This window comes from Meles meles, chromosome 5 (genome assembly GCF_922984935.1).
Source record: "Meles meles chromosome 5, mMelMel3.1 paternal haplotype, whole genome shotgun sequence".
In the NCBI taxonomy this organism is placed as follows: domain Eukaryota; kingdom Metazoa; phylum Chordata; class Mammalia; order Carnivora; family Mustelidae; genus Meles; species Meles meles.
The window spans coordinates 55107829-55134837 of record NC_060070.1 but is presented as its reverse complement, the minus strand read 5'-3'; the positions used below and the strand labels follow the sequence as shown (position 1 = coordinate 55134837).

The 27009-nt window shown below is 38.6% G+C and overlaps 1 protein-coding gene across 1 annotated transcript in view; it reads right to left on the bottom strand.

Moving 5' to 3' along the window:
- Window positions 1–26515, bottom strand: part of PPIL4 (peptidylprolyl isomerase like 4) — a 36187-nt gene extending 9672 nt beyond the window's left edge. The window contains exons 1-11 of the mRNA XM_046005665.1: window positions 26411–26515; window positions 20260–20327; window positions 20108–20172; window positions 19729–19846; window positions 18648–18790; window positions 18138–18234; window positions 17270–17386; window positions 11603–11727; window positions 10061–10127; window positions 5852–5963; window positions 4442–4538 (exon numbers count right to left, since the gene is read on the bottom strand). Of these exons, the coding sequence (XP_045861621.1) occupies window positions 4442–4538; window positions 5852–5963; window positions 10061–10127; window positions 11603–11727; window positions 17270–17386; window positions 18138–18234; window positions 18648–18790; window positions 19729–19846; window positions 20108–20172; window positions 20260–20327; window positions 26411–26480 (1079 nt within the window). The 5' untranslated portion in view covers window positions 26481–26515. The remainder of the gene's footprint in view (window positions 1–4441; window positions 4539–5851; window positions 5964–10060; window positions 10128–11602; window positions 11728–17269; window positions 17387–18137; window positions 18235–18647; window positions 18791–19728; window positions 19847–20107; window positions 20173–20259; window positions 20328–26410) is intronic.
- Between the last annotated feature and the right edge of the window lie 494 nt (window positions 26516–27009).

Sequence of the window (27009 nt, the reverse complement as noted above, 5' to 3'; positions counted from 1 at the left end):
TACAAAGAAGTTATCAGCAATGATAAATGAATGTTACAAAAACACCCAGAAAAGTGACTGTGAAAAATTAAAAGTGAAAAAAGCTTGAAATAAAAATTGTCTATACCATATGGTAATCGTAACTTTACAAAACATAAAAGATCAAGATTTGAAAGAAACAATGAGAAAACTATCATCTGTCTAGGTAAACTGTGAGGATTTTTTTTTCTTAGTTGAAGTGTAGTTGACATACAATATTGTGTTAGTTTCAGGTATACAACACAGTGACTTCACATTTACGTGAGTGAATCCTGTCTTAACTTCATATAAACGTGTTCTTTTTTAAGGATTTTAAAATTTTTTATTTGACAGACAGAGATCACAAGTAGGCAGAGAGGCAGGCAGAGAGAGGGGGGAAGCAGGCACCCCGTTGAGCAGAGAGCCCGATGCGGGGCTCAATCCCAGGACCCTGAGATCACGACCGGAGCCGAAGGCAGAGGCTTAACGCACTCAGCCACTCAGGCGCCCACACATAAATGTGTTATAAAGGTTACGGTAATGCGTTTTAATTCAGAGGCATTTTCTCTAATATACTATTATGTTTTAGAATAAGAGAAAATATAAAACTATTGCACTCTCTGTTGAAAATAATCTCAAATCCTAAAATAGTATTTGAGGAAGGCTAACAAGGGGCAGAATAGTGGTTTTCAAAAAAACAGCTTCGGAGGAAGCCCAGCATGCGAGCTGTTTTAGAGGCGTGTGCAACTAGAGAAATAGCGGACACGCTTCCCTCAGGACTAGCGTTGTTGGGTCTGTTTTCACAACGCCAAAGCCTATGCCTTCCTCTAGGGCGTCTCACTTCTATGTAACATTGAACAGGCTTGGTTTTTCACAAGATGGCTAAAGACAGCCAGTCAGACTGCACCATATCCTATTCCTACTTCATTATCTCTAACTTCTTTTCTCCTTTATATTACGTCACACTGCTTCCAGAGTAGCTTCTGGAGCCTCTCCTTTTCAGGTACGGATCTAACTGCCCTTGCCCAGGATTTCACTTCCTGTGCTGCTGTACACATGCAGCTCCTTCCGTCCAAAATCCATTTAGTGCATCACAGCCAGCATTTTGTAATAAGGTAGAATAGAAAACAGAGTACATGGCACCTAATAAAAATACTGTGGCATTTCTGTTTCAGTTATGTGTGCATGTGAATGGCTATAGTTGGACTGTGCTGGGTATAATATAAACTAGACTTCTTAATGATGGATCGAGTTAGAGGAAACAGGCTCCCAATCCTAGCTCTTCCCCCATACCCAAGGTGCAGCTTTAATGTCACTTCTCTTCGTGTCACCTGAAGGTCTTCCCCAACTCCTCACCTCTGTAAGCCCCATGTACTCTCTTCTCCCTCCCTTATCCATCATCTTCTACTCACTATGACAGGCAACACTTGAATGTGTCAAATCTTTCCAAAGCTCTTTGAATTAAACACACATATGTGATTATCTCTCACTTCCTTTCCCCAATTTATTCCCCAAGGTCTACCCCAGCCAAATTAAACTTGCTTTTCCTTTTGTTCTATTTTTAATCTTATTAGTAGTCTAATTTACAATAACTTCTCTTTCTCTCAAGATCCATAAAAGTGTATTTCCACTATGACTTCTGAACTTAAAACTTATCTGATTATTTTTTTTTTTTTAAAGATTTTATTTATTTATTTGACAGAGAGAGATCACAAGTAGATGGAGAGGCAGGCAGAGAGAGAGAGAGAGAGAGAGGGAAGCAGGCTCCCTGCTGAGCAGAGAGCCCGATGCGGGACTCGATCCCAGGACCCTGAGATCATGACCTGAGCCGAAGGCAGCGGCTTAACCCACTGAGCCACCCAGGCGCCCAAAACTTATCTGATTATTAAAAAAAAAAAAAAACCACTAAACTTATCTGATTATTAGATTGTTCTCTGAATCTCCTTTCCCTGCCATACTGACAAAGTCACATAATACATAATACACAAGGTAGGGGGAAAATATATAGATAGATAGATACAGATATCTATCTTACATATTATATATGTATATATGTATATATATTATATAGGTAACATATATCTTACATATTATGAACACACTTTCTATCACTCTATTATTCTATCTGAGATTATAAATACCTTCCTAAAATGAAATCTATCAATTCCCAAGAAAATAAAGACTATCTTACCAGGTCAGACTCAAGAATTTCCTTTTTCCTTAATACTCTGTTTGAGAATGATTAACAATGTTTTGACTCAGGATATGTCTGTCTTCTCCATCAATTTCAAAAGACTAAAAGCAGGCACTGTTCAATATTACCCACAGGTGGTTGTTTAATTAAAATAAGCAAACTTTAAAATCCAGTTCCTCAGGGGTGCCTGGGTGGCTCAGTGGTTAAGCCTCTGCCTTCGGCTCAGGTCATGATCTCAGGGTCCTGGGATTGAGCCGCACATCGGGCTCTCTGCTTGGTAGCGAAGCTGCTTCCCTCTCTCTCTGCCTACTTGTGATATCTGCCTGTCAAATAAATAAAATCTTTTTTTTAATTTTATTTATTTATTTGACAGACAATGATCACAAGTAGGCAGAGAGGCAAGCACAGAGAGAGAGGGAAGCAGTCTCCCGGCCGAGCAGAGAGCCCAACGTGCGGCTCCATCCCAGGACCCTGAGATCATGACCTGAGCCGAAGGCAGAGGCTTCAACCCACTGAGCCACCCAGGTGCCCCAAATAAATAAAATCTTAAAAAAAAAAAAAATCCAGTTCCTCAGTCCTTTTCACATGCTCAAAACCACATGGGGCTAGTAGCTACACTGGAGGGTGGACATATTTTCCACCATTGTAGAAAGATCTAGTGGACAGTATTGGGCTACAGATTTATTCTCAAACATGCCTGGTTTCTTTAACTTTCAGTAATCTATCACCTTGAATTTAAAATATTTTAATACTACATATTCATTCTCTTTAGCCTGAACTACTTACCTCTATGAGAGAAAAGACAAAAAAGACATCGCCTTGTATTTTATACTTGATGCCTGTGTTCCTTGTATTTTATACTTGATGCCTGTGTTATACTTGATGCCTGTGTTCCTTTTATTTGCCCTACACATCTGCCAGTTGCAGCTATTAATGGTTAGCTTAAATTTATTTTTTTTTAAAGATTTTATTTATTTATTTGACACAGATTGAGAGAGACACTGAGACAGAGAGAACAAGCAGGGGAAGTGGTGAGAGAGGAAGAAGCAGGCTTCCCACAGAGCAGAAACCCAGATATAGGGCTTTATCCCAGGACCCTGGGATCATGACCTGAGCCGAAGGCAGCCGCTTAATGATTGAGCCACGCAGGCACCCCAGTGGTTAGCTTAAATTTAATTTCAAAGATTTGTTAAATAAATCTCAATTGTATTCTATCCAGACCTTTTATAATTTTAATATTTCAATCACATCCACCCTAATGTTCATCTTTTTAGACTAAATCTTTGTTTACTGTGAAAGCTTCCTCCTCATGTCAGTACAATTCAGACTTTATCCACCTCTTATGCCTCTTTATGCATTGTAGACAGTCAACACATTTTTTAAAATGAGTATATAGTAAGTCAACCTGATATTCATCTTTCCATGATGAATACTTGGAAAAGAAATGTCTAAGACAGTGTGGGAAAAGAGAATCCCTAAAACACCAACAGAAATTAGGAAACAAAGAAACCATTTACCAGAAAGAATCACAAAATCATCACTTTGGCAATGTGTAGAGTGATAGATTTATAATGAGAATATCAATGAACAAATTAAAATGACATAATGTAAATAGTATGTTTCATTGATTTTTACTTGTCTCAATCTAAAAGTTGGAAGAACCTAAATTAAATGGTCAAGTCAATGCATTTTTTTAATCCTATAAAAACCAACTCTTGCATACAAATACGAGCCCAATAAATATTTGCTGCTGGACTGACAATGTACTAAGCAGAAAGAAGCAACCTAATCATGTAAGAGAACAGGATTTTATTAATCTACATATTTACCATCTCCAAAGAAGTTAAATATTATGCAAAAGGTTAACACCAAGAATTTAGCTTATCTATATGAAGAAAATTTCTGAGTATGAGAAGTTTAAAACATTAAAATTATATACAAAGTACAAATCTTACCTAAGATTTCAGCATTAAGTGTTAATCTTAACCTAAGAGTAAGGAGGGAAAAGAATTAGGCCAGAGATTTTTTTCAACCCTAACCTTCTTCATACATTAGAGATTATACCAAAGAAAGAAAAGTATATGTAAGACAGTGAAAAAGGACTACAATAATCTAAATGATGTCTTCACAAACCACCAGATTTAGATACCTTGTCTTCTACAGACTGTGACTTTTTTAACATATTACACAGTACTCTACACAGAGCAGATGGTCTATCCACAGCAACTAATTGGTTCTTGTAAAGGATACTCCTGCTTGGGCTTTACTTTATCTTTCAAAACTAAATTAGACGGTTTATCCTGTTCTTTTTCATACTCCTTGAAATCACTCTTGGTATATTTCCCACCTATTTATTCAAAAAAAAAGAAAAAAGACTTAGTAAGAAAACTCAACTAATTTATTGAAGAACAAAAATTAATTTGTAAGACATATATTAGCTATTTTATAAGTGGCATATATATTGGAAGACAGAAAAAGGCTGAGAAGAAAACAAAAGAAGAGTAATTCATTTTCCATTACTATTTTAAATGAAATCAGATACCCATTTTGCTAAGTAGCTATACTGCCACCTAACGATGTGTGTGAGTATTACAACATCTAACTTTAAAATCCTCAATTACAAAGTCAATACATTCACTGGGAAATAACGCGGTATTTAAGTAGAGCCATTAACTCTGTGAGAAATTTAGGTCCAAAGGAAACTGAGGGCTTGAGACTGGAGTCTGAGATCTGAGAGGTTTAGAAGTTTGGAATAAGTGAGGCTTTAAACTTCTCTGATCTGTCATAAGAGACATGGACCAAAATCTCAACAGAGCACCAAGCAGATAGCACGACATCAGGAAAATACATAGAAGTTCACTAAAGGGTGTGAAAAGGGAGCGTCCCTCCCAAGTGCCAAAAATGAAATCAACAATCCTTCAGAAAAACAGGACCTACTGTTATGTCTTGACTGGCCTTCACTGGCAGGGCCAGGAAAAAGCATCCTATGCAGCCCCTTTACTCCCAAGTTGAAAAATATATGTATAAAATATACATACTTCCTTTTTTAAAAGAAAAAGCTATCAATATACATAAAGCCTACATGGGAATAAAAACATGAAATAAGAGGAAATTCTAACATAAAGTAAATATATATGTATGTATGTTCAAAGAATGTATGTGGAAAATAATACAAGAACAGGTAAGAGCGGTTACCTCTGGGAAGGGAAATTGGAAAGATGAGGAGCAGGAGTGGAAGGGAGAGTTTTTTACACCACCTTTTCAATTTTGTACCATATGACAGCTAAAATAAACTTTGAAAAAAACTTAAGAGTTTTGCTCCTAGGAGAACCAAGCCACCACAACCACCAAAATCATTACTTTGCAAATATGCCGGGTTTGCAATGGGTAATTATAATTTATAACACAAAGATAGTGAATATTTTCACCATCAGCTTAAATACACAAATACACACTCACACACACTCCCCTGGTACCCTAGATTCTTGTTATCAGTTATGTGAAACCATAAATGGCAGAAGTTCCATCAATGAACATTTCTCTTAATAAACAGCACTAAGGCAAAGGAGGTACAGCACACACACACACACACACACACACACACACACACATGCACATACATCCACAGTGAACAGAAACAAAGGAAGCTGAACAACATACCTTTTCCTTTCCATTTAACCTTTGCAACAGACTGGCTAAAATCCACATGTATTCTTCTGTCATCTATAAGTACATTGTCCATTTTGAAGAACGCTTTCTCACAATCTTCTTCCTGATAGTAATTATAAAAACTCAAGCATAAATCTTTATGGGAAATATTTCTGCAGCTAGAACAAATACTGAAAATACCACATGTCTGTTGTTATGAACACTAATTTTGAGTGCCTGTCACACCCCAGATGTTGCTGCACGTTCTGCATCTATGGGTTCAGTTAACTCTGATAACAAGCGTGTGAAGTACTACCTACCATTATTGCCATTTTCTCAAAGAGAAAACATGTATTTAGAAAGGTACAGAAGTTGCCAAAGGTCAGCTGGCAAAGGGGAGAGCCACGATTTGAGCTGAGGCAGTGTGACTGTAGTGGACATACATACGCTTGCAAACTGTGCTGTCCACGTCCCTCCACAAACCCTTTCATTTAAAACCTAAAAGTATTCTGAAAGTTGAAAGCTGTTGTTATAAACTTGGTGTTAAAATCCATTTGACAACAAAATTGGACCCAACAGAAGACCGTGGCCTTAATTTATTCCATTTAGTGTGAATATGCATGAGTTTCAGTGCAGAAATATTCTCTGAATGATTATGGAGTGCTGACCCAGAAGAGTATTATATAGTCCACAGACGTGTGTGTAGACACACACACATACACACTTTACCTTTCTAAGTTCTGAAAAAACCTGAAATCAGAAACTTAGCTACTCCCAAGGATGTGGATAATGGACTGTGGGCCGGAGATACCAAGGTCTGTGTTACATAAAGATTCTTCCTGTCAGCAACTTTGCAAACCCCGTATCTCCATTTCTGACAACCGAAGACTAGAAGTGATGCATTTCAACCCAGTGCTGAACAAGTATCTCCTATATTTCTGGAAATATATATATTTTTTAAAGATTTTTATTTATTTGACAAGAGAGAGATCACAAGTAGGCAGAGAGGCAGGCAGAGAGAGAGGGGGAAGCAGGCTCCCCGCTGAGCAGAGAACCCAATGTGGGCCTCAATCCCAAGTCCCTGAGATCACGACCTGAGCCGAAAGCAGAGGCTTAACCCATGAGCCACTCAGGCGCCCTGGAAACATATTCTTTGGTGGTGTGCTTACAACTTACTGGAGACAATTCAGAGAAGATTTAAAAAAAAAAAAAAAAAAAAGAACTAGTTATAATTTATTTATTTACCATGTATGTCAAGAGTTAAATGGATTATAAACTGCATAAAGACACAAACAAAGCTTTATTTATCTCTGTACTACATCATTTAGAACATCATCTGGCACATGATAGGCAATCAGCATATTTCTTTTTTTAAGTAAACCTTACACCCAACATGGGGCTCAAACTCATGACCCAAGAGTTGCATGCTCTACTGACCAAGCCAGGCAGACATCCCAACGATCAATGCATGCTTGACGAATCTATATACTTGGACAGGCATAACTTCATCACTGCGCCATTTCCATAAAGAGAAAGTTCTCAGATACTTCACACTTATGTAGGCACCTGATTTATGACAAAGATGGCACTGCCAAGCTGTGTGGATAGGAAAACTTTTTTAATAAACTATGAGTCGCCTTGCTATCCAATATAAGAAAAAATGAAATTTAAAATGATACACATAACACTCAAAAATCAACTTAAAGATCTAAATGGGAAAGATAATTTCACAGCAAACCTTCTAAAGGTAACACTGAAGAATATTCTCATGACTGTGGGGGTAGGCAAAGCTTTTTAAAACCAGCCATAAGAAAAATATTGACAAACTGAACTAAAATGCAGAAATTTCTGCTTATCCAAAGCTGCCATTAGAAATGGCAAAAAGGCAAATCTACAGAGAAGATACTTGTAACACACACAACTAAAAAATAAGCTTATATCCAGAAAATGTAAACAATCCTTATACATCAAGAAAAAGGCAGCCAAACACCCAATCAAAAAGTGGGAAAGTCTTCACAGTTACTTCATTTAAAAGAAAAAGGACAGGGGTGACTGGGTGGCTCAGCGGGTTAAGGCCTCTGCCTTCTGCTCAGGTCATGATCCCAGGGTCCTGGGATAGAGCCCTGCATTGGGCTCTCTGCTCGGCAGGGAACCTGCTTTCTCCTCTCTCTCTGCCTGCCTCTCTACCTACTTGTGATCTCTGTCTGTCAAATAAATAAATTAAATCTTTAAAAAAAAAAAAAAGATTAAAAAGACAAAAAGAAAAAGGACATCCGGGGCGCCTGGGTGGCTCAGTGGGTTAAAGCCTCTGCCTTCGGCTCAGGTCATGATCCCAGAGTCCTGGGATCGAGCCCCAAATCGGGCTCTCTGCTCAGCAGGGAGCCTGCTTCCCCTCCTCTCTCTCTGCCTGCCTCTCTGCCTACTTGTGATCTCTGTCAAATAAATAAATAAATAAATAATAAAAAATAAAGAAAAAGGACATCCAAATGCAATCATCATATGAAAGGGGGCACAACAAAGGAAATGCAAAATAAAGTCATCATTAAGATACCACTACACACTCACTAGAATGGATAAAAATTTAAGACTGATTATAGTAAGAACTGGTAAAGATACAAAATGACGGGCTCTCACGCATTGCTAATGGAAGTGAAAATTAGTATAACCACTTTGGGGAAAAAAAAAGTATAACCACTCTGGAAAACTGACTGAAATAATCTACTATACCCACAACTACCCTATGACCTAGCAATTCACTCATAGGTACATACCCAACAGAAATGCATATATATGTACACCAAAACGTATGAAAGAAATGGTTTACAGCAGAACCATTCATAATGACTCAAAACTACAAAGGACCCAAGTGTCCATAACAGCTGAGTGGAAATCTAAATTGTTTTACATACACATAATAAAATACTATACGGCAACAAAAATCCATATACACACAATGAAATACCATGTCAATGGAAATTAACGAAAAAGATTAATAAAAGCTACATGTAATCGGGGCACCTGGACGGCTCAGTGGGTTAAGCCTCTGCCTTCGGCTCGAGCCATGATCCCAGGGTCCTGGGATCCAGCCCTGCATCAGGCTCTCTGCTCGGCGGCGAGTCTGCTTCCCCCTCTCTCTGCCTGCCTCTCTGCCTACTTGTGATCTCTGTCTGTCAAATAAATAAATAAAATCTTAAAAAAAAAAAAAGCTACATGTAACAATGTATAAATCTTATAGCACTTAAGCTAAAGATGCTGGAGACAAAAAACACGTACTATGTTTACATTTACATCAAGTTTAAAATTAGACAAAACGGGTCTACGATATTAGAAGTAGCAGTGATATGGAGGGCCTCTGGAATTCTGCTAAGTTTTTTTCTTCTAATTGCAATGCCTGATATACAGAAGGTATGTGATAAATGTACTGGAATAACTATCAGTTGGAAGGCGCTACAACTGGATACACATCAGTCCAAAGCTGCTTAAAGAAATGACACAGCCTCACATAATGGCTAAAAGCAACAGGAACAGAGTCAGACTTTTCTAAATTCAAATCCCAGCTATGACATTCACTAGGGGCATGATTTTAATCAAGTCACATGACTACTATATGTCTCAGTTTACTTATTTGGAAAAGGAGGAAAGTACCTATCTCATAGAGTTGTGAGGGTTAAATGCAGGTCAAATAGTATAATGCCTGACTTAAAGAAAGTTATCTGAGTGACATAAGCTATCATTATTATTATAGATACTATTTAATCCAATATTCAAGTTGAATTTATAAGGAGGGTAATGCCTAGAAATAAGAGTTCTAAACAAACTGACAAACACCATAAAATAGGTGGTCAGTGACAGAGCCTGGGTTAATAATATCTAGGAATTTATACTCAGCCCAGTTCTCTATTACTCAATTATGGATCTACATAAACAATGCTGAAAAATCATTTATACAATGTGAGGGACTTCACCTAAAACTTTAAAATTTCAAAGATACATAAACTCAGACTGCACCTGACCCTCATGTAAAGGTATACATATTAACACCAAAAGATGTTGAATTTACCCTCTATTTTAAATATATAAAATTATCTTTCCTGGGTGCCTAGAGAAAGGGTAAACTAATTTTCTAATTTCAGAGACTATGGAGTTCTATAATTTTTCACATTTTAACACTACATAAGAACAAAATAAATATAAACTTAAAATATGTATATTATGACCTACCTTTTCAAATTCAATAAAAGCATAACAGAGGGATTCTCCTGTCTTCCAATCCCGAATAACTTCACAACTGAAAAAGTTTGGAAAAAGTGACTTTTAAAGAAAAATCATTCACTTTTACTCTTCAAAAGTGAAGAACAAAATAAGCCAGTAATTAAAAGTCAAAGTTAGGGGGTGCCTGAGTGGCTCAGTCAGTTAAGCATCTGCCCTTGGCTCAGGTCATGATCCCAGGGTCCTGCTCAGTGGGTTGTCTGCTTCTCCCTCTGCCTCTCTCTTTCACACACATAAATCAATCAACAAATAATCCTTTAAAAAATATATCCTTAAAAAATAACCTCTCATGGGTGCACCTGGGTGGCTCAGTTGGTTAAGTGACTGTGTTAGGCTCAGGTCATGATCCCAGGATCCTGGGATCGAGTCCTGTATCCCGGCTCCTAGCTCGGCAGGGAGTCTGCTTCTCTCTCTGCCTGGTGTTTCCCCCTGCTCATTCTCTCTCCCTGACAAATAAATAGATAAAATCTTTAAAAAAACAAACAAACCAACCAACCACAAAACCTCATTAAAAAAAAGTCAAACCATGGAACTATATTCCTCCAAGTTTCTTCAATAACAATTAAAAAAAATAGTTCACTGGTATAGTAACAAAATTATCTCAATTCTCCTCTAAATCCCCAATCTTGGCCTACAGTCCTCAATTTCTAATGCACTGAAGAAAGTATAAGATAAAATTATTTACTTTCCTGTGCCAAAAGTAAACCCCTGCTAAAAAACTCTTTAAGTCATATTTCACTTCTGGTCTAAATGTAGATGAATTATAGAATACCTAATGTTACTACAAAATAATGTAGACACATTCATACATATATACATGTTTAATAAGTTTATGCTTTGTAGTTTTTGAATTTTAATATAAATCAAGCTTAAATTCAACCCCTAAATATAGCTATTAGACTTCAATCAAGTAAAAGAGACAATAAGATGGGAGCTGAAAACCATGCAGCTTGTCCACTTCCTCACATATTGTAAGTCTCATTTTATTTTTTTTATTTTTTTAAGATTTTATTTATTTATTTGACAAAGAGATAGAAAGTACAAGCAGGGGAAGCAGCAGGGAAAGGAAGAAGCAGGTTCCTGCTGAACAGAGAGCCCGATGTGGGGCTCGATCCTAGAACCATGCATGACCTGAGCTGATGGCAGACACTTAACCAACTGAGCCACCCAGATGCCCCATAAGTCTCATTTTAAAAACATGAAATGAGGAGAACTGTTCCATTCACTTCTTGTTTTAAAGCAAAAATGTGTGTGTTGGAAGTGGAACAATCAGTCAATTATGTGTGTGTATATATATATATGTACTTATGTATATATCTTTGTATGCCCACATACACACATATACATACATATTTTTCTTCCCCACTGTACAAAGATTTATCTGTAAAATCCATCACTACAAAATTCTAGAGTTCACAGATTCATCAAAAAATGTCCTTAGAAAATCACCAATACTTAGCTTTTCTAAAATCTCTCACTAACTCTACAGATTACCTTCTTATTGGTCCAAATCTTGAGAATATTATCTCCAGATCTTCATCAGTGGTCACCGGATTCAGTTTACACACAAACAGCACATTTTCTGGAGGTTTAATATCTGCATCAGGTAGGTCTCCCACCTAAATTATAAGTAAACAAAAATTTAAATCAATTCCTTTACTGTTTCTTTTCTAAATACCCTATCTAGCCCAAAATGGTGATTTCTCTAAACAACTAAATTTATATTAGAAATCTACTACAGGCTTAGTAAAAGAAATCTAAGTATGATTTCAAAATTTGAAATTACAGGGGTGCCTGGGTGGCTCAGTGGGTTAAAGCCTCTGCCTTCGGTTCGGGTCATGATCTCAGGGTCCTGGGATCGAGCCCCGCATCGGGCTCTCTGCTCAGCGGGGAGCCTGCTTCCTTCTCTCTTTCTCTGCCTGCCTCTCTGCCTACTTGTTATCTCTGTCAAATAAATAAATAAAATTAAAAAAAAATCTTTTTAAAAAAATTGAAATTACAATGTTCCTGGTAGTAATATTAATAGCTAATACTTATCTACCTCTGACTTTGTATAAACAACATGCTTGGCACTTCATGTACACTACTAACCAATTCTTAAAACAACCATGTGGTTTCCATTTTAAAAATGAATAAAGTTAAATTCAAAAACATTAAATAACTTATGGCCACATAGCAGTAAGCAACAGAGTTGGGATTTGAACCCAGATCTATCTGGCTTCAAAGTCCCAATTTTATCTCCTATTTTACTTTTTTCAAGTATTTCACCTATTAAAAAAAGAATTTATATAAAGTATATCTAAGTTAAGAAGCATGAAAATAAAAAACACCCATGATGCCAACAACTAGCTTAAGAACCAAAATATCCCCTGATCCCACTGACTTTGCCTTTCCCCCCAGAATACCCAATGTCCTACTTTTCGGTTTTCTTTTTTGGCCATTCCCCTGTATCTTCAGTTTTCCCACATAAGTATGTATCCCCAGCAATACAGTTTTAGTTTTGTGGGTTTTTTTTGTTTTTTTATAAACATATAATGTATTTTTATCCCCAGGGGTACAGGTCTGTGAATCACCAGGTTTACACACTTCACAGCACTCCCCATAGCACATACCCTCCCCAATGTCCATAACCCCACCCCCCTCCCCCCAGCAACCCTCAGTTTGTTTTGTAGATTAAGAGTCACTTATGGTTTGTCTCCCTCCCAATCCCATCTTGTTTCATTTATTCTTCTCCTACCCCCCTAACCCCCCATGTTGCATCTCCACTTCCTCATATCAGGGAGATCATATGATAGTTGTCTTTCTCTGATTGACTTATTTCACTAAGCATGATACCCTTTTTTTTTTTAAAGATTTTATTTATTTATTTGACAGAGAGAGAGGTCACAGTAGGCAGAGAGGCAGGCAGAGAGAGAGGGAGAAACAGGCTCCCCACTGAGCTGAGAGCCCGATGCGGGGCTCGATCCCAGAACCCTGAGATCATGACCTGAGCCGAAGGCAGAGGCTTAAACCACTGAGCCACCCAGGCACCCCTAAAAAAATTTTTTTAAAGTTCTTATTTATTTATGTGACAGAGAGATAAGAGAGCACAAGTATATAGAGTAGCAGGCAGAGGGAGAGGGAGAAGCAGCCTCTCCGCTGAGCAGGGAGCCCAATATGGGACTCAATCTCAGGACCCTGGCATCATGACCTGAGCCTGAGGCAGCCACTTAACTGCCTGAGCCACCCAGGTGCCCTAAAAAAGATTTTTTTAAATCAGAAACAGTAATAAGCAACAGAGCCCATATGATCTGCTCAGTGTTTCTGAAGCCTATCAAAAGATGATAATCTGGGGTACCTGGCTGACTCAGTCAGTAGACCATACAAGCCTTGATCTCGGGGTCGTGAGTTCAAGTCTCATGCTGGGCGTAAAGCTTACTTTAAAAAAACCTTTTTTTAAAAAAGATAATAATCTATATCCAATAAGTAATATCCCAGTCTCTAAGGGGAAGAGCAAATCAGTAAAAATTCTAAAAAGCACCTATAATACTACATCTAAAGGAAGCACAAAAGGAAAAACAAAAAAGGTTATTGAGTTAAAAAAGAACTTGTTACAGTACTTAGTCAAAAGTAACTTTAAAATACTATAAGGGGGCACCTGGCTGGCTCAGTCACTGGGACATGTGACTCCTGAAATTGGAGTTCGAAGTTTGAGCTACACACTGGGTGTAGAGATTACTTAAAAATAAAATCTGGGGAGGGTTTTGAAGGGGGGGGGTGGGAGGTAGAGGAACCAGGTGGTGGGTGATAGGAAGGGCACGTACTGCATGGAGCACTGGGTGTGGTGCAAAAACAATGAACACTGTTACGCTGAAAATAAACAAATAAAAAAAATTGTACATTAAGCATAAAATAACTGATTAAACTTTTTGAAATTGTTAAAAAAAATAAAAATAAAAATAAAATAAAATCTGGGGCACCTGGGTGGCTCAGTGGATTAAGCCTCTGCCTTCAGCTCAGGTCATGATCTCAGGGTCCTGGGATCGAGCCCCACATCGGGCTCTCTGCTCAGCAGGGAGCCTGCTTCCCCCTCTCTCTCTGCCTGCCTCTCTGCCTATTTGTGATTTCTCTGTCTGTGTCAAATAAATAAAATCTTTAAAAAAAAAAATAAATAAATAAAATAAAATCTTAGGGATGCCTGCATGGCTCAGTCAGTTAAGCGTCTGACTTTTGATCTAAGCTCAGGTCTTGATCTCAGGGTCATGAGTTCAAGCCCCACATTAAAAAAATAATAATGATAGAGGCGCCTGGGTGGTTCAGTGGGTTAAAGCCTCTGCCTTCGGCTCAGGTCATGATCCCGGGGTCCTGGAATCGAGCCCCGCATCGGGCTCTCCACTCAGCGAAGCGCCTGCTTCCCTGCTCTCTCTCTGCCTACTTGTGATCTCTGTCTGTCAAATAAATAAAAATCTTAAAAAAAGGAAAATATTCTTTAAAAAAATGATAATAAAAATTAAAAAATAAAAACAGAAGATAGAGGGGCACCTGACTGGCTCAGGTGGTAGACATGTGACTCTTAATCTCACAGTCGTGAATTCAAGTCTCATGGCTTGGCACAGAGCTTACTTCAAAAGAAAAACACACAAAAAATGGCGGTACCCAGCTGGTTTAGTCGGAGGAGTATATGACTCTTGATCTTAGGGTAATGAGTTCAAGCCCCAAGATTACGTAAATAAATAACACTTAAAAGAAAAAAAAAAGATGAAGCCTGTTAACACTGAGAATCAAAACTACACAGGATCACCTATTAGAATGGCTAAAAATCCAAAACAGTGACCAAATGCTGACAAGAGGATGTTAATCAACAGGAACTCTCAATTTTTTTTTAAAAGATTTATTTTTCAGAGAGCGAGAGAGCACATGCACACAAGCAGTGGGAGTGGGAGGTAGGAAGAGAAGCAGGCTCCCGGCTGTATAAGAAGCCAGATGGGGGACTTAATCCCAGGACCCTGGGATCATGACCTGAGCCCAAGACAGATGCTTAGCCAAGTGAGCCACCTACGCGTCCCTGGAACTCTCAATCATTACTAGTGAGAATACAAAATGGACAGCCAGTTTGGAAGACAGCTTGGCAGTTTCTTTTTTTTTTTTTTTTAAAGATTTTATTTATTTATTTGACAGATAGAGATCACAAGTAGGGAGAGAGGCAGGCAGAGAGAGGAGGAAGCAGGCTCCCTGCCAAGCAGAGAGCCCGATGCGGGGCTCGATCCCAGGACTCTAGGATCATGACCTGAGCGAAAGGCAGAGGCTTTAACCCACTGAGCCACCCAGGCACCCCGCTTGGCAGTTTCTTAAAAGGATAAACAATCTTACCATAAATTCCAGTAATTGCACCTTTAGATATTTACCCAAACGAGTTAAAAACGTCTATCTATACAAAAACCTGCATACAAAAGTTTACTGCAGCTTTAGTCACACTTGCCAAAACTTGGAAGCAATCAAGACATTTTTTAATAGGTAAATGGATAAACTGTGGTACATCCAAACAATGGAATACTATTTTGTGATCAAAAGAAATTAGCTATCAAGCCACAAAAAGACATGGAGGAAAGTTAAATGCATATGGCTAAGTGGAAGACGTCAATCTTAAAAGGCTATATACTATATGATTCCAACAGTATGACCTTCTGGAAAACACACAAGTATGCAGATAATAAAAAGATCAGTGGGGGTTCCCGGGGGCTCAATCAGTTAAGCATCTGCCTTCAGCTCAGGTCACAATCCCAGAGTCCTGGGATCAAGTACTACATCAGGCTCCTTGCTCAGCGGGGAGCCTGCTTCTGTCCTCTGCCTCTGTGTCTCCCTGCTACTCTTGTCCCCACCCCACCCCAAATGAATACATAAAATCTTTAAATAAACAAAAACAAAACAAAACAAAAGATCAGTGGTTGCCAGGGGTTCGGGGCAGGAAGAGATGAATATACAGAGATTTTTAGGGCAGTGAAGCTACGCTCTATGATACTATAATGGTAGATATATATCTTTATACATTTCTCAAAACCCACAGAACGTATACAAAGAATAAAACCTAATGTAAATTATGGACTTTATTTAATAATATATCGATATTGGCTTACCAACTGTACCACACTAATGCAAGATGTTAATAAGAAAAACTGTTGGGGAGTGGTAGAGAGGTACCCAGGAATTCTCTGTACTTTCTGTTCAATTTTTTTTTATAAACCTAAAACAGTGGGGCACCTAGGTAGCTCAGTAGGTTAAGCATCTGCTTTCAGCTCGGGTCATGATCCCAGAGTCCCGTGATCGAGCCCCATATCTGGCTCCCTGCTCAGCATGGAGTCTGCTTTTCCCTCTCCTTCTGTCCCTCCCCCTGCTCCTATTCTCTCTCTCTCCTGCTCAAATAAATAAATAAAATATTTTAAATACATAAATTAATAAACCTAAAACAGCTCTAAAAAAATAAAGTTTTATTTATTTATTTGACAGAGATCACAAGTAGGCAGAGAGGCAGGCAGAGAGAGAAAGGAGGAAGCAGGCTCCCTACAGAGCAGAGACCCCCACGTGGGGCTCAATCTCAGGAACCTGGGACCATGACCAGAGCCAAAGGCAGAGCTTTAACCCACTGAGCCACCCAGGTGCCCCAAAAGAATTATTCTTTAATATACATAATATTCGGTCCAATAAACACTCTTAAAAAATGAGATGAATATAAACAACTGAAATTCAATGAATATTTGTAAATTGTACATCCACTACTCATCTTTTAAAAAGGCACTTGGTACTATATTGATTTTGGAATCAAATTTGTTTACTACCACGTATTATGTCATATAAAATTTAATCGAGAAAAAAAAAATCTTAAATTTTTATTACTCTATCAAAGAGCCAAAAATAGGGATGCCTGGGTGGCTGTTGAATGAGCATCCAACTCTTAATTTGGCTTGGGTCATTATGTCAGGGTTGGGGATCGAGCCCCACATTGGGCTCTATGCTGTGTGTGAAACCTGCTTGAGATTCTCTTCCCCTCTCTTCCCCCAAAGTCCTGCCCTCTCCCTATCTTAAAAAAAAAGAAAAAAAAAAAAAAAGAGCCAAAAGTAAACTCATAATAAGTTATATATGAAATAAACTGCAGAACAACTATCTGAACAAAGATAATCATCTTACCATTTCTAATAGAATAGCTTGAGTTTTGGCCTCTTTTTCTGCCTTTATTTCTTCCACTTCTTCAGCTGATCTTCCTTTGAAATCATCAATTTCTTCATCTGCTCCTATTCGACCACTCTGTAAAGGCAGAAGTTACTTAAACATATAGTGAAAAAATGGAAAAATCTGACAAGCATGGGAGATGTGATGCTTTATCCTTAGTTCCATCAAATGTGTTAGATAAAAACTGAAATTTACAAGCCTCTGAAAATTGATTTAAATTAATTTGATAATATGAGACAGATGAAGCTTCTAATTTATTGTTAAATCAAGATAAGCATTATAAAGAAACTATCTGGTATCCAACTCAGTTCTGAATGCAGAAAATAAATGATCTTAAAAATTAAGCACCAAATCTCAACTATGAAGATCAATTCAGCTTTGAGAAAGCTTCATAAACAGAAACTTATACCTTAAAAAATCTGAAGGAAAAGTCTGTATTATTCCACAAAAAATTTCTGGGTTCTAGCATGGCTCCAAAGTGTTCCAGGTGAAAAGCTCCCTTACAAGATAATAGTTTACCTTAGCCTTAAAGCTACACTCCTAGAGTTAGAAGATAAGAAAAAACATTTTTGCAAGGTATTTACATAAGCTTTCAGAGCTAAGGCTCTTCTAGTGGAACAGAAATTGAAAAAAGGAAATTAGGGATATGAAAAGATAGCTAGAATAATGAGTATCTCTATGGAAGAGAAAAAGAATGCTAAACTTGTCCTAGAAGAACTGATCAAGAAAGACAGTCATTCTGAGGAAGTTTTAATAGACTAAAAAGCAAAATCTATACAAAGCATTAATATGCATGTACATTCAATCACAAGAGGACTCTACCTACATCTAGCTGTTCCCTCGTAGGTTCTGGTGATCGATCAGGAATTAATAAATCAGGAGGGTCATCAAATGGATCGTCTAAAATCACTGTATGATTTATCCTTACAAAATAAAACCAGGTCAAAGGTTACATTTGCATTATTTCAGAATCTATGTTTTATTATTTCTAAAGATTATAACAAATGTCTTAAGTATTTCTAATGCCCCAAAATCGTAGGCATTTAAATTTTAATGCACAAGTATGTGTTACTAGGGTATACTTTCACAATTAGTGTTACTGTTTCTCATTGTTCGATATTAGATTTAGTACTCTGCATTACTCTAAAAATATTTCTAATATTAATATGTCTAACTAGGTATTTCTGCCATATTTCTCAATAATATGCATTTTTAAAAACTAAATTAAGGATTAATAATTCTCCCAACATAAGCAATTATAAATAATTAATAAAAGTATAAAAATACAAAAGGTCTTTTTTACTTTACGGATATTACACTGGGATAGCAACCACACCTGATATCTTGATATGGTACAAAGTCCTTGTCAACAAAGGTCTCATTAATTTTCTTAATTATGTCCATGCCTTCTGTCACCTCACCAAACACTGTATGAACACCATCAAGGTAATCTAGATTATCTCCTGTAGTAATAAGAAACTGAATAGAAAAACATAGAAAAATATACATATATATCTGTAATTCAAACTGAAATCAGTTACAGACTGACAAAAATATACAAAAGCAATACTCTACATTCACTGCATGGATTCTTACCCACTTGGTACTAGTACTAATTAAAAAGTACAAGCTTATATGTAAAATATCAATACACACATAGATGCTTCCCTGATTCTTTAAAATACTTGGGCAAGGGGCGCCTGGGTGGCTCAGTGGGTTAAGCCTCTGCCTTCAGCTCAGGTCATGATCCCAGGGTCCTGGGATCCAGCCCCGCATCCGGCTCTCTGCTCAGCGGGGAGCCTGCTTCCCCCTCTCTCTCTCTGCCTTCTTCTCTGCCTACTTGTGATCTCTGTCAAATAAATAAAATCTTAAAAACTTCAGGCGCCCCTGAAATTCTCTTCTTATTGGATAGTTTAAAAAGATACCTTGTGGCTGGGGTGCCTGGGTGGCTCAGTGGTTTAAGGGGCTGCCTTCAGCTCAGGTCATGATCTCAGAGTCCTGGGATCGAGTCCCACATCGGGCTCTCTGTTCAGCAGGGAGCCTGCTTCCCTCTCACTCTCTCTGTCTGCCTCTCTGCCTACTTATGATCTCTCTCTGTCAAATAAATAAATAAAATCTTTAAAAAAAAAGATACCTTGTGGCTCTTTCCAGTCCTTCATTTTAAAACAAAACTCATCTTGGGGTGCCTGGACGGCTCGGTCAGTTAAGTCTCTGCCTTCAGCTCAGGTCATGGTCCCAGGGTCCTGACTGAGCCCTGCGTTGGGCTCCCTGCTCAGCAGGGAGTCTGCTGTCCCTTCCCCCTCCCCCTGCTCATGCTCTCTCTCTCTCAAATAAATAAAATCTTTAAAAAAATATTCTCTATATAAAAAAAGAATAATAAAAATATTAAAAACTCATCTTCTTACTCATTTACTAACCTGAGATCCATGTTGATCACTGCCATTGTTCACCATGGACACAGTGCCTTTCTTCTTGTGCTTAATTCTTGGCACTTTTTCAGCCTCGAAAAAGCATGCTTGATCACCATATAGTTGACTGAAAATACGTATAATAAAGTTATAAAATATAAGTACTCTCAACATGAAATGCAAAGTACTAGTAACAAGTAGGATAACCATTTCTTTTTAGAAATGCCACTATGACTAAAATACTTTTTTTTTTTTTGCTATAGACATTTAGGGAGATTGAAAAAAAAGATCTATATTTGAACTGTATTTTAAAATACAGATTGAAATATGTTAGATAACACTGTTGAGGCAATTCTAATTTTTCTCATTTAAAAATAAAAGAACTCACCCAAAAACAGACTCTCCTCCACGACCAGTCCCTGTAGGATCACCAGTTTGTATGATAAAATCCCTCTATAATAAATAGAATATTTAGTTAATTCACAGAGTTTGCTAAATGGTTCCAATAATATAGGACATGACTAATAGCCACCAACTCACCTGTACATTATGAATAAGACAATAATTATAATACTTTATTTTGCACAACTTCAGGAAATTCAAGCAGGCTGAAAGAGAAGTAAATAGTAAATTTATCATAGTTGTTAACAAAACATTTTAAACCAAGTAAATGCACAGTTGGCATAAATTAATTTCTAAATTATCAAACAAACACCCCCAATGGTCAAATATACTAAATCATAAAAATGGCATAAGTGTACAAAAAGGCAATATATTTTATATTTCAATATATTTAAGTTATCTTTTTATTCTCTTTTTCTTAGGACTTCTTGGGCATCTGAACTAATGCAGGAAACTGCCAAGTATTTGGGATAGGCAACCATTTATTAATGGATTAGTTCTGCAAGAGAAAAAAAAAAAACCAAAGAGGATACTATGATGGAAAAGAATCTGAGTATCTGAAAAGGGGTACAAATTATATAAACTAGAGAAAATCAAGTATCTGAGACCAATTTCTTAAACGACTAAATAGCTCCTCACAAAAATCCGTATACTTATCATGTAGCAGCTTTCTCATATAAATGCACTCATTACTCAATAAATATTTACAGAGTCTCTTCTAGGTGCTTGGCACTGCTATCACAAATGCCATTAAACCATAGTCCCTCTCCTCAAGAAATTCATAGTCTAGTTGTACACTAACAAACGCTCCAAACACTAAGCTAGAAATCAGACAGAAAAACCTATGAGGCTATCCAGAGTCCTTACACCCAAGAAAAAATAGTTACAATACCAGATAGATCTAATACCATCTGTGCCATTTATGTAGTAACATGATAAAAAGTGGTTTTTAAAAAGCCACAAGAGTTCAAAAGAGATTGTTTCTGGCCAGGGAAATTAGAAGACCTTAATTAATAACAATTAATAAGAAGGGGCACCTGGGAGACTCAGTGGGTTGAGCCTCTGCCTTTGGCTCAGGTCATGATCTCAGGGTCCTGAGCAGGGAGCCTGCTTCCCCCTCTCTCTCTCTGCCTGCTTACTTGTGATCTATCTCTGTCAAATAAATAAATAAATAAATAAATAAATTTTTTTAAAAATTACTAAGAAGAGGCTTAAGGGGCACCTGGATGGCTCAGTGGGTTGAGCCTCTGCCTTCGGCTCAGGTCATGATCTCAGGGTCCTGGGTTCGAGCCCCATATCAGGTTCAGCAGGGAGCCTGCTTCCCCGACCCCCACCTCTCTCTGCCTGCCTCTGCCTGCTTGTGATCTCTCTCTCTCTGTCAAATAAATAAATAAAATCTTTAAAAATAAATAAATAAATAAATAAATAAATAAATAAAAAAAGAACTAGACAAGCAAAGAGTAGAGAGTGAGCATTTCAAGCTGGGAAGACAATATGAATAAGTCTGGATGTGCAAATATAAATGTTTTTTGAAGGGTCCAAAAGACCAGTCTAAGCTCTGTAACACTCTGGTAATACAAAGTGATAGAGGGTAAATAGGCCAGCAGGGTAAGATGGCCCATGGTATTGAAAGTGCTTGAGTATCAGGATTTTTATTGTTTGTCTAGAAAAATACATTTCTGGGATTACTGTTTAATACAAAAAAGTAGTTCTTTAACTAGAAAACAAAAATAATGGATCTAGGCAGTGATCATCAATGGCTGCCAAAATTTTTAGATGAAAAGCTAATGGGGACACTGCAACAGACACAATAGGTAGACAAGCCTGAACCCACCAACCAATTTTAACTTCACAGGAAGAACCAACCAGACATGAAGTGCTTCCTGAATTTGATGCAGCTGAAATGCAAAAGACCTTATTTGAAAATATTCTTGCCAAAAACATTAAACCTGTACTTTATCAAGACTAGATTTAAGTGGCAATTATGAGAAACAGAATAGATAAAAATACATTTAAATATACAATAAGGATAAAATAAGTCAAATCCAAAATGAGGGAAATTCTATAAAATAAATCACTAAGATTCCTTCTCAAAAAATTGTTAAGGTAGAGGTGCTTGGGTGGCTCAGTCAGTTAAGCCTCTGACTCTATTTCAGCTCAGGTCATGATCTCAGGGTCCTGGGAGCGAGCCCTGTGATGGCTCCACTCAGAGTCTGCTTGTCCTTCTCCCTCTGCTCCTCTCCTGCTCGTTCTCTTTCTCTCTCTCTCTCAAATAAATAAATAAACTCTTTAAAAAAGTGAAGTTGTTAAGGGAAAAATGGGGGTGGGGTGGGGAAGAACCTTTAGATTAAAAGGTATCAACCAATATAACATATAGATCTTGGCAGTTTCTTACAAAACTGAACACATTCTTACCATACAATTTAGCAATCCAGCAAATACACCTCTTGATATTTACTCAAAGAAGATGAAAATGTATTTTTACACAAAACCTGCACACATGTTTATAGAGGACTTGTTCACAATTGCCAAAATATGGAAACAACCAAGATGTCCTTCAGCAGGTGACTGAATAAATAATATGTGGTACATCCAGACAATGGAATATTATTATTTGCTACAAAAAAGAAATGAGCTTTTAAGCCATGAAAAGACATGAAAGAACCTTAAATGTATATTACAAATTGAAAGAAACCAATCTGTAAAGACTACACGCCGTATGATTTCATTCATGTAACATTCTGGAAAAAACAAATCTATGGATATGGTAAACACTGGTTGCCAGGAGATGCGGAGAGATGTGCAAATAAATAGAGAGAGCATGATTTTTCTGTATGATACTGTAATGGTGGATATATGCATTATATATTTGTCCAAACCCATAGAATGTACAACGCCTGAAGTGTACCTCAATGTAAACTATGGGTTATGACATGTCAGCATAGGTTCATCAAATGTACCACTGTAATAAGTGTACAGTGTTACATAGTACAAATGTACAAGAAAGGTACACTCTGGTGGGGGATATTGAAAATGGGGAGGCTGCACATATGTGGCAATAGGGGTATATGGGAAATCTCTCTAGATATCTTCCCCTCAGTTTTGCTATGAACCTTAAATTGCTCTAAAAAATAAAGTTTTTTTTTTTTAATATTTTATTTATTTATTTGACAGAGAGAGGTCACAAGTAGGCAGAGAGGCAGGCAGAGAGAGAAGGAGAAACAGGCTCCCCACTGAGCAGAGAGCCCAATGCGGGGCTCAATCCCAGGACCCTGAGATCATGACCTGAGCCGAAGGCAGAGGCTTAAACCACTGAGCCACCCAGGCGCCCCAATAAAGTTTTTAAAAATAGGCAAAAGGGGTGGTAACCAGAGCATAATGTATAGAGAAACTGAATCACTAACTTACACCCCAAACTAATGTAACATTATGTGCCAACTAAACTCAAACAGGTTTTTTTTAAAAAAAGGCAAGGAGGAGTTCTATAGATCAAAAGATATTTAAGAGCTATATCAGCCAATATAATAAATGAACCTTGTTTGCGTCCTTAAATTACCAAGTATTCTTTAAACACTTATGAGACAAAAGGGAAATATGAATGATACCAAAAAATTATTGCCAATTTTTTCAGATGTAATAATGATTTGTGGTTTTTTTTTTAAAGATTTTATTTAGGGGCACCTGGGTGGTTCAGTGGGTTAAAGCCTCTACCTTCGGCTCAGGTCGTGATCCCAGGGTCCTGGGATCGAGCCCCACATCGGGCTCTCTGTTCAGCCGGGAGCCTGCTTCCTCCTCTCTCTGTCTGCCTCTCTGCCTACTTGTGATCTCTGTCTGTCAAATAAATAAATAAAATCTTTTTAAAAAAATAAAGATTTTATTTATTTGAGAGAGAGAGAGAATAAGAGAGAGAGAGCATGAGAAGGCGAAGGGTCAGAGGGAGAAGCAGACTCCCAAGAGTCTTGATCCCAAGAGCCCAAGGCAGTCACTTAACCAACTGAGCCACTTGTGGTTATTTTTTTTTTATCACTTTTTAGAAATACAAACTGAAGTAACTGCAGATTAAATAAATCCCACGTAATGGAGTTATTACCAAAAAATCCAGTATAAATGATACAATATTGGTTATGTGTTGACAAGTTCATTAACTGGTCACTGGCACAGGAGGGCTCATTTTCATGACTCTTTCTCCTTCTGTATATAAGTTTTCTATAATAAAAAGTAAGAAAAGGAAAGAAATGGAAGGGAGAGAGCTCTAGATATCTAGATATCTAGATAGAGAGGGAGAGAAAGAGGAAGAAAATTAAGTCTGGATATATTTACTATAAAGTGGTAAGTAGTTATACATGTAAGTAAATATCCAGTCATAGGCTTACAAATATATACAAAAGGGGTGGGCTTAAGTTTTTAGTCTTCCAAACTATCTTTGAAGAATCGCTGTTTGTCTATTCTGTCTGTGTTAACTAGGTAGGATAACCCTACCTCCCCCTTTAGTTCCTCACAACCCTGGGGAAAGAGGCCCATTCATTTATCAGATGCTGTCCCACATGAACAGAGTGTCAAACAAATTCAAAGGAAAGGAAAACCAAGAGATGAAAAATACAATTTCCTATAATATCCTTTGAATCCCTGGATCCCACCATTCTTAAAGACAAGCTTACCTCAGTAACAGGAGGTACTCAATTATTTTCTTTGTTTAAGCCAGTTTGAGTTTCTATCATCTGCACTGAGAATCCTACCTAATAAACACATTTATATACATTAGTCAATCATGTAATGAGCCTTTAGTGTGTGCAAAGTGGCAGGCACTGCACCAGGTGCTTAGGATAGAAAGACAAGGAAGGAAGGCATAGTCCTTGCCCTCTTGGAGTTTACATTCTTGAGGGGAGACAAGATTTGCAAATGATTCCAGGATAACAGGTAAATGATATAACAAAATGTGTTACATGCTGTTTTAAAAGATCTCAGAGCAGAAGAAACAGACCTAATTCTGCCCAGGGACAAGAGAGAGCTTCACAGAAGAAATCGTGCTTGATAAGCAGGAAGTTTGCCAAAAGGACAACAGTAGAAAGAAACATGGAAGTAGAAGCAACAGTATGAAGAAGGCATGGAAGTATAATTGAGCATGTAGTGTTGGGGGTGGGGGTTACAACTCAGTGTGGGACAGAGTGTAATGTGGCAGAAAAACACTGTATGTACTGTTTCATCCTCTTTGACAGACTGCATGCCAGGGGGACAGGATCCTGATTGTAACTAATCTCTGTGGCCACTAGTTTCTCCCAGCTCTGACACAGTCTCCACACTGTTGCCTGTCATCTTTCTAGAACATATTTGCCATGCCTCAATCCTGCTTTTAAAACCTTCAAAGATGCTAGCCATCAGTAGGGCACACAAGACTATTCACATCTGACCTAACCAACATAACTTATACAACCAGACTCATACTTTGCCATTCCACCTCATGTTTCATTCCTTCAAGCCATACCAAACTACTTGCTGTTTCCAGAAAATTCCAAGTAAATTAAAAACAAAAAAAACAAAAAACCGAACAAACAAAAAAACCACCCTCATTCCCACTCATCTTTGAAAGAGCTAGTTCAAGTGTTCTACTTTCTTGGCTTGCTTTGCTTCTCCCCGCCCCCAACGGGGAAGAATTACTCCCTCCACTGGTTTCCATAGCAACTTACATTCCTCAACTACAACACTTACAATGGACATACAACACTTAAAGGGGCTCCCGGGTCTATTTCTCCCAATAGAAAATTAGACCGTCAAGGACAAGATGCCTATCCCAGAGCTTGGCACAGTCTCGCACCGCAGACGAAGAGTGTTTGCGAGGGCTCCGTGCACATCTCGGGACAGCCCTTCCTCCACCCAGGCGGGATGCTCACACTCACAGCTCCAAACACCATCCTTCCCGTTTCCATCAGGACTTACTGATTACACACCAAGGAATACAGGTTGTGTTCCTCTCACGAGTAAAGCGCAGTAAATAGCCACAAAAGCTATGCGCGTGGTATATGCAGCCTGCATTTCCACCCCCCTGCAAGCACACATCACAGGCATTTAATGCCACAAGCACTCGCCACCCGATCGGCTCGCCCCAGATACAGGAGAGAGGCTGCTCCTCACAAAAACTTTTCTTCGAACCACGGCCCGCTAATAAAATAGCCCTGTCGTGGGCACCCGTAGCCCAGAAGCTCGAACCCAGTCAAGGGGACCGGGCAGCGAAGAGACAGTGAGGAAAGGAGATTGGGGCCACCGCCAGACGGGACCAGGGCCCGGGTCTCACCGCGCGGCCGCTCCTCAGTGTACAGATCGATGACGACGTCGCCCAAAGTTGTCTCCAGCAAAACCGCCATGGCGCCCGCTCCTCCTCCGCAACAAGCCGCGGGTGTGACAGGCGCAGCCCGTCTTGGGTCTACGCCTCACGTCACTCTCGGCGCGACGCCTTTTACGTCATCCCTCCGGCGACGATCCTCCGGTAGCGGCCGCCCTGGTCAGCGCCAGGCCCTCTGTGGGCTGGCGTGGTAATCGTGTGTCCCGCCTCCGACGCGGCCCGTTTGAAAATCCTGGTTCTTCCAGGGCAACTGGCGCGGAAGCCTGTAGCTCAAAAGGACTTTTGTAAAGGGTTTTGTGTCCACCTCAAGAACGGGGGCACCTTCGAGCGGCCCATTTTTCTCTGCTCCTGGGGAAGCATTGAGAGCGACCGCGGCGCCTGCTTCTCCCACGTTATTATTGGGAGGACTACTCTGGATTTCCTAGTCAGGGGTTTTCGTCGTCCTGAATCGAAACCTTTAGGCCTTAAATGTACAGTTTGTTACCCGGAAAGGTGACTAACAGGCAATTCTTCCTGGCTGATCGTGCCCAGGATAGAAGCTCTGCTCACAG